Here is a 13981-nt window from a genome sequence, read left to right on the forward strand (position 1 = left end):
ATTCCCTTTTCTACCAGTAGGGGTAAAATGGAAGACTGTGAAATATGTCCACTGCCCCCTCTATTGATGGACACTGGTCTCATGTCTCTATCTTCCTGCTGACGAAAGTTATTACAAAAAGAATGTTAATTTTGGACATGCAATTCTCTAATCAGCCAGTAGGGGTAAGAAGAAAGGTTGTGAAAAATGTCCACTGCCCCCCTCTATTGATGGACACTGGTCTCATGTCTCTATGCCCTTTAACTAAAAAGCTATTACAAAAACACCGCCCACTGAGCTATAGCAAAAAACGAAGAAAACTTGCACTTTCCCTTCGGTCCCTTACTGAAAGCTCCGCGGAGAGTGAGCTCTCCCGGCTTAATGTACATTGCGACGGCTTGTGCGGGGCAGTGCTTATTACATCGACCGAAAATTATGAAAAAGAAGGCTGTGAAACATGATCAGCTTTGCCGTTTTGGTGGTCACACCGTTTAGATTTTTTTATGGCAAGTCGATTTGGAGTTATTGCCGTTTATCGCTGAATGTGTCACGAATATCGAAAACAAAACCAACTTAACCCCGCTCTATAAGCGTGCATGACTGCTGTCGTGACGGGTGTGAACAGCTCTATTGTTCGGCTCAGGAACGAGAAACATTCAGCAACTGAGCAGATTCTTCCGGGTTGTAAGATCATGTTAAAGCAGGTTTCACAGTCCTCTGCATCGAAATGAAGACCACTCTTTTACTCTCGGTGTTCCTGGTGTTTTTGGACGGTGAGTGGCACTTAATCTTAAACAATTTCACAGGCTGCCCATTCTGTGAAGCTGCAAACCAAATTAATGAACGCTGACGGATGGTTTCACATTCGGACTATTATTTTTTTCTTTCTTTTTTTATTTCAACAGCTTTTAGACGCAATGTGTTCACTCAATATGCATTTTGGTTCAGTCTGTGCACTGATTTCAAATATATTGAAACTTGAGGGGGTGGAGTTAGAGCAGAAAAATAGGTTACATGTAGCCAGAGATGGGCACAAATACATCAAAATGTATTTAAAATAAAAATACTGAGTGAGAAAATGTATTTAAATAAAAATACAGTATTTTGTATTTTGAAAATACACAACATACATACTTTATGGCTTTATATCATCGCCGAACATTTATATTGTCATATCGCTATAGCAAGTAGTAATGCTTAAAGTTTAATGAACACATTTACTAGCTGTTGATAAAAACAAAATCTGACCAAAAAAACCCCCAAAAAACTATCAAGACTGACTAGTGCTAATGCTATGTTCCCCTTGCTAGTGCTCTTTTTTCCTTCATCCTATTGCTAACTAAATGCAAATCTGAATGGTGTTTTGACAACAAGTAATCAACATATGGAAGCAGAATAATGACAATAGTTTTTGAAAAAATACATTTACATTTAGTCATTTGGCAGACGCTTTTATCCAAAGCGACTTACAATTGGGGAATACAAAAAGCGATTCATCTTGAAGAGGCAGTCAGACAGAGGAAGTGCTCGTAACACCAAGTCTCAGTCATTGTTCAAATAAGTACAAGCTAGTAGGTGGAGAGAAAGATAGAGGGAAAGTTTTTTTTTTTTTTTGATTTTAGGATGAAGTCAAGTACTGCCGAAAGAGATGAGTTTTCAGTTGTTGCTTGAAGGTTGCCAGGGATCCGGCGTTCCGGATAGGGGTGGGAAGATTATTCCACCAGCCAGGAATGGTGAACGAGAATGTTCTGGAGAGTGATTTTGAGCCTCTCTGTGATGGTACCACAAGGCGTCGCTCACTAGCAGATCTCAAACTTCTGGAGGGGATGTAGGTTCATAATAGTGAGTGGAAGTAGGAGGGTGCAGAGCCTGTGGTAGATCTGTACGCAAACATCAGTGACTTGAACTGGATGCGAGCTGCCACTGGTAGCCAGTGCAAGGAGATGAAGAGAGGTGTAACATGCGCTCTTTTGGGCTCGTTGAAGATCAGTCGTGCCGCTGCATTCTGAATCATTTGTAGAGGTTTGATTGCGTTTGATGGCAGACCAGCCAGAAGAGCATTGCAGTAGTCCAGTCTAGAAACAACCAGGGCCTGGACAAGAAGTTGCGCAGCATGCTCTGTCAGAAAGGGCCTGATCTTTCTGATGTTGTGTAGTGCAAACCTGCAGGAACGAGCAGTCTTTGCAATGTGCTCTTTGAAGGTCAGCTGGTCATCAAAGATTACACCAAGATTTCTGACCGAAGTTGATGGGGTAATCATTGATGAGCCAAACTGAATCGTGAAGTCATGCCGTAGAGTCGGAGTGGCAGGGAAGACCAGAAGTTCCGTCTTTGCCAGGTTGAGCTGTAGGTGATGTTCTTTCATCCATGCCGAGATGTCCGCCAGGCAGCCTGAGATCCGTGCAGCTACCGTTGGGTCATCTGTTGAAAAGAGAGATAGAGCTGTGTGTCATCGGCGTAGCAGTGATAGGAGAAGCCATGTGCATGTATGATGGGACCCAGCGATGTAGTGTACGTGGAGAAGAGGAGGGGTCCAAGAACCGATCCCTGAGGAACTCCAGTGACCAGTTGATGTGGTTTGGATACCTCCCCTCCCCAGGTCACCCTGAAGGATCTACCGATGAGATAGGATTCAAACCAGCGAAGTGGAATTCCAGTGATGCCCAGTGATGAGAGTGTAGACAGGAGAATCTGATGATTGACAGTGTCAAAAGCAGCAGAGAGATCCAGCAGAATGAGGACTGACGATTTGGAATCAGCCTTTGCAGTTCGCAGGGCTTCAGTGACTGAGAGTAGCGCAGTCTCTGTTGAATGGCCACTCCTGAAACCTGACTGTTTAGCATCCAGCTTGTTGTACTGTGAAAGAAACCGCGAGAGCTGGTTGAAGACAGCTCGTTCGAGTGTTTTCCCTATGAATGGAAGGAGAGAGACAGGTCTGTAGTTATCTAAAAGAGAAGCATTTAATGTAGGTTTTTTGATCAGTGGGGTTACCCGAGCCTGCTTGAATGCTGTGGGGAAGATGCCTGTGAGGAGAGATGTGTTGATAATGTGTGTGAGTGCCGGTAAGAGTGTGGGAGAGATTGTTTGGAGAAGATGTGAGGGGATCGGGTCGAGAGGACATGTTGTAGGATGGCTGGAGAGGAGAAGTTTGGATACTTCTGCCTCGGTGAGGGGACAGAAGGAGAAGATGGGAGCTAGAGCGGTGGATGTGGTTGATCAGAGGTCCTGCGGAGTTGAGAACTGGTTGCTGATTGTTCTAGTTTTGTCTGTGAAAAAAGAGGCAAAGTCATCAGCGGTTATCAAACCAGGTCCGACGGATCATTTGATTTGCGCCATTTTCTCTCTGCCGCTCTGAGTTTGGTCTGATTCTCTCGAAGAACATCGGATAACCAGGGGTTAGAAGGAGCAGCCCGTGCTGGCCTAGAGGAGAGAGGACAGATGTCGTCTAGACAAGAGGTTAAGGTAGAGCATAAAGTGTCAGTGGCTGCATTTAGATCCAGAGAAGAGAAATGGGTAGGCGAGGGAAGAGAGGAGGATACTACAGAGGAAAGAAGGGAGGGGGAAAGGGAGCGTAGGTTGCGTCTGAAAGTAACCGGTAAGGGAGATGGTGGCACCTGAGTAGCAAAATGTAACGTAAATGTAATGAAGGAATGGTCAGAGATATGGAGTGGTTGTACCAGAATGTTATCTGTAGAACAATTGCGTGTATAAATTAAGTCGAGTTGGTTACCAGATTTGTGCGTGCTAGTAGTGGTGAGGCGTTTGAGATCAAATGAAGCTAGGAGTGACTGGAAGTCTGTAGCATAAGGCCTGTCTAGGTGAATGTTGAAATCGCAGAAGACTAAGAGTGGAGTGCCATCCTCCATGAAAGACGACAGCAGTCCGTCCAGCTCGTCTAGGAAGGTTGGTGGTATTTGGCCCGGCGGACGATAGATTACCACAATCTGGAGTCTTATAGGAGCTGTCACAGTAACAGCATGCGATTCAAATGAGTTGAGATTGCCTAGGGGAGAGTGGGTAGAGTATTTCCAATTGTTAGAAATGAGCAAGCCAGTGCCCCCACCCCGGCCAACTTGCCTAGGGGTGTGAGAGAAAGAGAAATTGTGAGAGAGAGCAGCTGGGGTTGCCGTGTCTTCTGGACGGATCCAGGTCTCAGTCAAGCCCAGGATGCTGAGTGTGGAATGCAAGGAAAATGCAGAAATGAAGTCGGCTTTGTTGACAGCTGACTGGCAATTCCAAAGACCTACAGAGAAAGAAAGAGGTGCAGTGGAAGATGTAGAGATAGTGCGCAGGTTGGCAGGGTTACGTGACCTTCTGCATGTATTTTTAGAGCGAGGTAGAGAGAGAACCGGAATGGTTTGGAAACGCATGATAGTGGATAGGAAAGCGTGAGGACAGATATAAAGGATACTTAAGTGTGCGCTCGGTGTCGTTGCTCGGTCAAAGTCGCGCAGGAAAAAGTCGTCTGTCTTTACACTCGTTGGTCTTCACACAAGGAGGCTGAACGCTTCCGCTCTGACATCAAATAAATACAGTCTAAGAAACTAGAGTGAAAACAGCTGTTGCCGGCTTCTGATCAGCCCAGCCAATAAGGTTAAAGGACTGCTAAATAGCTCAAGACGAAACTAACACTTTGCACAATCACAAAGGCTCGTTCTCAGCTGAGGCGCAAATTATTCTAATTTCCAGTAAGTGCAATTAACAGAGAAAACAACGAAAATGCAGAGTAGAAATAGGTAGGAAACGAACTATTCCTTCCTAGTAGCAAGTAAATTATTTAAACAACAGAACTGCAACCAAGTTATTCAAAACACTTACGCAGCTGTAGTCCGTCTCTTCTGGTGACTAATTGGCTTTCCCAACCTTAGAGCAGCGACGAGCAGTTTAAATACTTTCACAGTCGCTGTTGCCGGCTTCTGATCAGCCCAGCCAATAAGGTTAAAGGACTGCTAAATAGCTCAAGACGAAACTAACACTTTGCACAATCACAAAGGCTCGTTCTCAGCTGAGGCGCAAATTATTCTAATTTCCAGTAAGTGCAATTAACAGAGAAAACAACGAAAATGCAGAGTAGAAATAGGTAGGAAACAAACTATTCCTTCCTAGTAGCAAGTAAATTATTTAAACAACAGAACTGCAACCAAGTTATTCAAAACACTTACGCAGCTGTAGTCCGTCTCTTCTGGTGACTAATCGGCTTTCCCAGCATGGGAAAGCATGCCGAATTCCACATATCGAAAAAAAAGATGCATTGCAATTAACAGTGCTTGCATTTTAATGCCTTGTATTTCCAGAGCTTGCATTTTTAGGTCCTGAAATTTAACATACTTGTTTATTTAAGCTGTGAATATTTCAATTCAAAATATTTCACACACATTTTCATAATTAAAAATTCAATAATTCATATTCACCTTACAGAATTGACTTCCAGAATATTCAGTCTGTTTAAAAATACGATGTATAATATTCGACAGGCAAATTTCAGTCATTTTATTTCACTTTCCAAATTCGCTGCCACAAATTAAGTGGTTAAAATTCAGCAGAAAATTCAGCGGTGCACATCCGGGAACCGCAGGAATAGCAGTAGAGCACCGATGCATGATCTCCAGCTGATGTCAGCCGCTCACCAGCAGGTGGCGCAGGTGGCGCACGCGGCTGTTGATGAAGGCCATATGTGGATCAAGTCAATCATTCACAAAAACTGATTTGCAGAAATGGAGCAAACGCTAAGTATAAGTTTTGATTATCGGAGCCAGTATAACCGTGGAAACGCTGATTGTGTGTATGTTTAATTCAACATCTTTGCTGTTTCCTGCAGCTTTCTCTACCACAAAGGAGATTATAATGCTCTTTTACCCAACGCTGAAGTACAGAACTATTACATCTGCTTTCGGTTGCTTAGTTTCTGCAACTTTGTATCATGGCCTGTGTGACACTGTGCTGTAATACTGGGGTTCCCCTCATACGTCACACTCCAGGATTCCCCAACAATGCATAATGCGCCTCAGTGAAATAAGTGACATTCAGCCAAGTATGGTGACCCATACTCGGAATTCGTGCTCTGCATTTAACCCATCCAACGTGCAGTGAACACACATAGCAGTGAACACACACACACAGCAGTGAACACACACACACCGTGAACATACACCCGGAGCAGTGGGCAGCCATTTTATGCTGCAGCACCCGGGGAGCAGTTGGGGGTTCGGTGTCTTGCTCAAGGGCACCTCAGTCGTGGTATTGAGGGTGGAGAGAGCGCTGTACATTCACTCCCCCCACCTACAATTCCTGCCGGCCGGAGACTCGAACCCGCAACCTTCGGATTACAAGTCCGACTCTCTAACCATTAGGCCACGACTTCATATCTCAGAATACACTTTACTGATGATTATGCAAACTATATCGACAGTTAAGCAAATGTAGAATATGAACGAACGCGCAAGGTTTGAGTATGAGCATGTACAGCACTCAATATTTAGTTGGGGCTCCTTTGGCCTGGATTACTGCAGCAATGCGGCGTGGCATGGAGTCGATCAGTCTGTGGCACTGCTCAGGTGTTATGAGAGCCCATGTTGCTCAGACAGTGGCCTTCAGCTCTTCTGAATTGTTGGGTCTGGCGTATTCCTCTTCACAATACCCCATAGGTTTTCTATGGGGTTAAGGTCAGGCGAGTTTGCTGGCCAATCAAGAACAGGGATACCATGGTCCTTAAACCAGGTACTGGTAGCTTTGGCAGTGTGTGCAGGTGCCAAGTGCTGTTGGAAAATGAAATCTGCATCTCCATAAAGTTGGTCAGCAGCAGGAAGCATGAAGTGCTCTAAAACTTCCTGGTAGATGGCTGCGTTGACCTTGGACCTCAGAAAACACAATGGACCAACACCAGCAGATGACATGGCACCCCAAACCATCAATGACTGTGGAAACTTTACACTGGACCTCAAGCAACGTGGATTATGTGCCTCTCCTCTCTTCCTCCAGACTCTGGGACCTTGATTTCCAAAGGAAATGCAAAATTTACTTTCATCAGAGAACATAACTTTGGACCACTCAGCAGCAGTCCAGTTAAGACGCTTCTGATGCTGTCTCTTGTTCAAGAGTGGCTTGACACAAGGAATGCGACAGCTGAAACCCATGTCTTGCATACGTCTGTGCGTGGTGGTTCTTGAAGCACTGACTCCAGCTGCAGTCCACTCTTTGTGAATCTCCCCCACATTTTTGAATGGGTTTTGTTACACAATCCTCTCCAGGGTGCGGTTATCCCTATTGCTTGTACACTTTTTTCTACCACATCTTGTCCTTCCCTTCGCCTCTATTAATGTGCTTGGACACAGAGCTCTGTGAACAGCCAGCCTCTTTAGCAATGACCTTTTGTGTCTTGCCCTCCTTGTGCAAGGTGTCAATGGTCGTCTTTTGGACAACTGTCAAGTCAGCAGTCTTCCCTATGATTGTGTAGCCTACAGAACTAGACTGAGAGACCATTTAAAGGCTTTTGCAGGTGTTTTGAGTTAATTAGCTGATTAGAGTGTGGCACCAGGTGCCTTCAAAATTGAACATTTTCACAATATTCTAATTTTCTGAGATACTGAATTTGGGACTTTCATTAGTTGTCAGTTATAATCATCAAAATGAAAGGAAATAAACATTTGAAATATATCAGTCTGTGTGTAATGAATGAATCTAATATACAAGTTTCACTTTTTGAATGGTATTACTGAAATCAACTTTTTCATGATATTCTAATTTTATGACCAGCACCTGTATATCGGTAAGATCAATTCCATGCGATATAATTAAATCTAGCATATGATTAAAACGATGAGTGGTGACGTTTTGCTTGACTCCAAAAGAGTTTATTAGGTCAGTAAACGCAAGTCCTAACGCATCATTTGTATTATCAACGTGAATGTTAAAATCTCTGACAATTAGCACTTTATCAACATTAACCAATAGATCTGAGAGAAAATCTGTATATGGCCCTGGCGGTCTATACACAGTAGCCAGAGCAAGAGATAAGAGAGATTTTTTTTGCATATCTAACAGTGTAACATTAAGCAGAAGTATTTTGAATGAGTTAAACCTCCTGTATCCTGTTTTCTGAGTAACATTGAGAATATCACTATATATTGTTGCAACACCGCCGCCACGGCCAGTCTGACGGGGCTCATGTTTATAACAGTAGCTTGGTGGAGTAGACTCATTTAGACCAAAATATTCATTTGGTTTAAGCCAGGTTTCAGTCAGGCAGAGTACATCAAAATTATTATCTGTGATCATTTCATTTACAATAACTGCTTTGGGTGCGAGTGATCTAATGTTTAGGAGCCCAAGCTTTAAAAATAGTTTTTGTTAATTTATTTTGCGTTTTTCTGGTTTAATTACGATCAGATTTTTTCTAGATGCTGCATTAAATTTATATTTTGACCTCGCTATTCGGGGAACAGACACAGTCTGTATAGATGGGACAACGCAAGTACTTCTATCTTTTAAGTGGGTAGAACAAAAGTCATCACAGCAGTTATTTGAGAATTGGCTTACTAGTCAGATGGAGAGTAGCATCCTGGAGATGTTTCCCCAAAAACACATTAATATGCAAATTAGATTTAGTTACATAAACGGGTTTTCTCATTATATGCAATGCATCTATGACCATTTTACACACATTTTGCAGAAAGAAAATGGTATATTGAATAATTCTTTTATAACATAGTTGAGAATCATCTTTATACAAAGTCTGGTAAAAAAAAAAAAAAAAGGAACCTTAAACTAAAAATGTATCTGTGATTTCAAAAATCAATTGTTTTTGCCAATGCATGTTCATTAATGTATTTTACATAGCATAACTTATATCTTTTTTTTTTTTTTTTTTACATTTATTTTTAATGCTTTAAACAACGTAAAGACATGGAAAAAATATTTTTTTTCCTAAAACGTTTCTCTGTCTTATGAGGTTAAATCTTTGCAATGTAAATATTTATAAGGTATTTGACTTGCTTTCAGAGATTGTATCTTTTAATTTTCTTGTTGCATTGGTACTTATTTTAAGCATAAACTCACTAAGTATTAGTTGTTAGGAAGTATAGTGGAAGAAAGATGCAATTATAAATTCAGGAAATATTCCACTTCTGCTTGCAAGCGTAGGCTTTAGTTTTCAACCTGTCAGGCTAAAAAAAAAAGGTAATTGTGTTCCTTTGTAGAAAGGTTATTTATTGCAGATGTTCTATAAGAGACTGTGCATGCAGACTTTCAGGATGGTTATAGAGCTCTTTGACATTTTTAGGGCGTCCTCTATTCTAAACCGTCTCCATGTACCAAGAATTTGCAACTGTCCCTAAATATGTATTTGGCCTGTAATAATTTGCACAGTTGCAGTTAAAGAATAAATGTTGGATCTGCTTACTGACATCAGCCTTTTTGGGGATGAATGTTTGAGGAACTGTTCTTGTTTACAGGTGTGTTTGGTAAGACAGCTGAAAAAAAGGATGTGTCCGCGTTGGAGGGAGATTCTGTTACTTTACACGCTAATGTTACTGAAACACACAAGGTTGATCTGATGATGTGGATGTATGGAGCTCAGGGGTCTATTATCGCTAAACTCAATGGAAAAAGTCAGCTGATTTCACTTTATGATGTTGATGATGGGAGATTCGGAGACAGGCTGCAGCTGGACAATCAGACAGGATCTCTGAGCATCAGTGACATCAGGACCAAACACTCTGGAGATTATCAGCTGAAGATCATCAGCAGCGAGACCTCGTACAGGACATTCAGTCTGACCATCCACGGTGAGCGGCTCACATCTAATTAGCTCAGAGCTCAGTGTACACATACAACTCAAGTTACAGATGCAGCAACTTCTTCACTGCATACAACTTAAAACTGCATACATGTGTGATTTTCTTAACTAAAGGAAAAATGTTCACAGTTTTATGATTAATATGACAATATTAATGTGAATTAGCAAAAATTAATATTTGAATGGTTCTTTATTTATATTTTATTCCATTTCAATCAACAGTCTCAGTTTCATTAATATGTATGTATGTATGTGTATGTGTATATATATATATATATATATATATATATATACACACACATATACACACACTCATAATAAGACGGACTTTCATTAAACCTGATCAAGCAGTGAAATCTGAAAAACGGTTACTGTTTGCTCTACAGATGTGTTTTTTGCTGGTATAACAAACAAGAAAGAGGGAGAATCTGTCACTCTACAGACTGGTGTTGATGAACTTCAGAAACATGATGTGATTGTGTGGATGTTTGGACCTTTGAGGCCAGACACTTTCATAGCTGAAATCAACATAGCACTCCATAAGATCTCGTATAGTGAAGATGGGATATTGAGAGACAGACTACAGCTGGATGATCAGACTGGATCTCTGATCATCACAAACAGCAAAACCACAGACACAGGAGTTTATCAACTACAGATCACCAACACTAAAGAGACCTCCTACAAGAGATACAATGTTTTTGTCGGTGAGTACATTTACGTTATACATTTTTTTTTCCCAATTCTATAATAATGTTATTATAGAAGGTGTGAAGAGATTTTAATGTTTATGATATTTGTATTCATGATTTTTTTTTTGTGGGAAATAACTTGAAACTGTTGTCATGTTTTGCATAACAATGTTAAACTAGACTAACATGGGTGACCGTCTCCTCTAGCTGTTCCTGAACCAGGTCTGTCTTCAGGAGTTGTAGCACTGTGTATTTGTGTGCCGCTCGGTGCAGCTGCAGTGATAATCATTGGTGTGTGTTACTATCGCCACAAGTACTCAAGACTAAAGCGTAAGTATCACAGAATCAAGTCTCGTATTTGATCTACTTGAGTGATTAAAAGGAAATAATCTCACTATTAAGTAGTAGCTTATTAGCATGCATATTACTAGCATATTGGCTGTTTATTAGTACTTACAAATCCCATATTAATGTCTTATTCCGCATGACCATATTTTAGATCCCTTAATCTATCTCATACCTAATCGCAACAACTACCTTAATAACTTTTAATAAGGAGCAAATCAGGAGTTTGAGGCAAAAGTTGTAGTTAATTGTAACGCTTCAATCAGTTGGGTACAGACACCGTAGGGACCAGTTAAACCCAAAGACTAAATTTGCCTGCAACCACTCATACAGCATATAAGGTTTATCTGAATGTGTTATCCTGTTTGAATTCAAGATTTTAACTCAATGACTGGAATACATAACGGGGGAAAATTAAAATAAAGAAATTACAATATTCTCAAACAAATAAAAGATAAATCTCTAAACGCCAAGTTAATTCATTGTGATATTTTTAACACTGTTCTCTTTTTGTTTCCTAATAGATGTCCAGACTCAAATGTACTCAAAAGGCAAGTGTAATCACCTTTCCTTAAACAGTGTTTACATAAATTAACAAAATTAACTTTCTGTTTGTCCCCTTTGGGTTACACTTTCATTTATTTTAATTTCCATGTAAAACACACAAACAGAGAACAAATATATTTTGATATTGTTCTTTTATGAGCTATTAAACTACTAATTTTCAGATTAACATCTGTGGAGTTCTTGATTGTATATCGTTTTTATTGTATGTGTGTGTGTGTGTGTGTGTGTGTGTGATTTAAAATTCAACATCAGCATTAGTAATAATGTGTTTCAACTTTAAAGAAGTGTTTGTGCTTGACTTAAAAATAAGTTTAGTTAACTTTAATTTAGTTTTAGATATTTAAGTTCTCAACACATTTTAAGTTGTTATAACTACAATTATTATCCACATTTGATTTATTAAGCAAGTTAACCTAAATTTGTGACTGTTTACTGACCGTTATGTATTTAATTTCTGATTTTGTATTTCTGGGTGATGTGAACAGATGAAATGAAAATAAAAGAAGTGACAGAGATAGATTCTGTCACTCAGCACACTGCTATTTCCAAACCACAGCAATATGATCAAATACTCTGGAGGTTTGGACCTCAAGGCTCTCTCACCGCTCAGATTCCTTTAAGGAACAGAGACGTCTTACCTGAAGATGACGAGAGAATCACCATACATCTTCTCCATGGTGAGAAGATCTGTCAATGTAAACAGCATTAATAGTGATGCTAGCCTTGCTCTCATCTTCACTTTTCCTCATGTTTTGGGTGCTCATGCAGTGGACTCACTTCAATTCTCAGAGGGAGAAGACATCACTCTAGACACTGGTGTTAGTGAATTACAGAGGGGCGATCAGATTCTCTGGAGCTTTGGATCTGAAGATACCATTATAGCTAAAAGACATGGAGACACCAATCAGGTTTTAAATGATGCTGATGATGGTAGATTCAGAGACAGGATGCAGATGGATGATCAAACTGGATCTCTCACCATCACAAACACCAAAACCACAGACTCTGGAGTTTATCACCTTCAAATCAGCAGCAGAAATAAAGTCTTATATCAGAAGTTTACTGTGTGCTGTGAGTGTAGCTTGAGTCTTTTATTTTCAAAATTTTAAACTGAGATGTTCACCTGCACAATCATATTTTTCTATATTTTCTGTTGCATGTGGTGCCGTGACATGAAGTGGACACAGTAAACGTGAGAGCGGGAGACTCCGTCACTCTGAACACTGATGTTACTGAACCAGAGGATGGAGATAACGACACCGGCATTGCTGAAATCAGCCAAGTCAGCAGTAAGAGCTCAGGGTATCACATTAATGATGTTAATGACATTCAGAGACAGACTGCAGCTAGGGCAAGCAGATGTTTGTTTTTCACTATAGGAGAGCACAATACACTGTATTTTTCAGAATGATTTCTTTATTTAAATTAAAGAGTACTGAGATGAGAAAGTCAAATGACTGGCAAACATCATCTTCAAGTTGATAAATCAGCCTCTTAAACATGTAAACTGTAACATGCACACAACTTTCCACTAAATGAAATCAATCTTCAGTCGTTACAAATAAAACATTTAAACAGTCTATACATGTAAAAAACAGTACTGATATTTGACTTAAAACAGGCAGAAATCCCAGATTTTTACTCTCTTTAATCAGTGTGTTGCAGACTAACTGTGTAGTCGTAACATCAGCAGTCATTACAGTCTTTTTCTCTCCTTTAAATTATTCTGTTTTCTTACAGATAACGGAGAGACAAACAGAGAAGATGCTGTGGGATCCTGTCTGAGAGAAAACTCAGAGAAGATACCATTGTTTCGGACGTACAGTGGCACAAGCGTTTGATAGTTTAATCTTGTTTCCATTTTTCTTTTATGAAACCCTAACTTCCACCCAACATTATCCAGGTGCTGTTGAGCTGTGCAGTGAGTAAACAGACATTTTATATTTGTAGCTACTGCACTAGTGTTTACTGACATATTTATTAAAAGCAGGTTCGTGTGTTTAACCAGTGACTGAAAATCACACCGTCAGTAATGTGGGACTGAATACAATTGTTGCACAGCCATCTGACAGGTGGTGTTTTACAGTTTTTGCAGACAATATTGCTAATTCTAATGGGCTTTATTAGCTATGGTGTAGTAAACTGACTGCTGCTGTAAATGAAGTCTGTCCAGTCCAAGCTCTGTTATCTTTTGTTTTCTCCAGGTGAAAGAGTTATTTTTTTTTTTAAATAAAAAAAACAAAAAAACATTTTCTTTCATTTAAAGCTGTGGCATCCTGAAACGTGGTAACACGTTCTGCTTCAGCGGAGATAATCTTCTCTTGCAGTACAGAGATTCTGAGTGAGAAAGAGATTTACTGAGAACGGTGGAGAATGTCAGCATGATGATTGTGCTCCTACAAACTAGTCTTTTACAGCCGCTCATTAGGAGTGATAAAATAATCAGACTTCTCTGATTAGATTTGAGGATGCTGATTGCCTCAATTTGATGTCATATTTTGAACAAGTTCACAGCTATTGGCTGAACTGTTGCATCTGGTGGGTGAATCTCCCTCTCGTCCTAGAGCTGAACTTGAGACCTGCAGACAGGCCGAGGGGAGAAAGG

The 13981-nt window shown here is 40.4% G+C and overlaps 1 protein-coding gene across 1 annotated transcript; it reads left to right on the forward strand.

Annotated features, from left to right (window-relative positions):
- Nucleotides 1-315: 315 nt before the first annotated feature.
- Nucleotides 316-13603, forward strand: LOC306862786 (uncharacterized protein). Its single transcript, XM_079405778.1, has 9 exons — nucleotides 316-752; nucleotides 9429-9761; nucleotides 10159-10479; nucleotides 10672-10794; nucleotides 11334-11360; nucleotides 11862-12053; nucleotides 12145-12447; nucleotides 12555-12665; nucleotides 13117-13603. The coding sequence occupies exons 1-9, from the start codon at nucleotides 707-709 to the stop codon at nucleotides 13215-13217; spliced, it is 1557 nt and encodes a 518-aa protein (XP_079261904.1). The 5' UTR covers nucleotides 316-706; the 3' UTR covers nucleotides 13218-13603.
- Nucleotides 13604-13981: the final 378 nt, after the last annotated feature.

Source organism: Barbus barbus (genome assembly GCF_936440315.1).
Source record: "Barbus barbus genome assembly, chromosome: 4".
In the NCBI taxonomy this organism is placed as follows: Eukaryota; Metazoa; Chordata; class Actinopteri; order Cypriniformes; family Cyprinidae; genus Barbus; species Barbus barbus.

Coding starts and splice junctions, on each gene's coding strand:
- LOC306862786 (XM_079405778.1), top strand. CDS start 707: ATGAAGACCACTCTTTTACTCTCGGTGTTCCTGGTGTTTTTGGACG. Junction 10,795..11,333: donor CAAGTACTCAAGACTAAAGC/GTAAGTATCACA, acceptor GTTTCCTAATAG/ATGTCCAGACTCAAATGTAC. Junction 12,666..13,116: donor TGAAATCAGCCAAGTCAGCA/GTAAGAGCTCAG, acceptor GTTTTCTTACAG/ATAACGGAGAGACAAACAGA.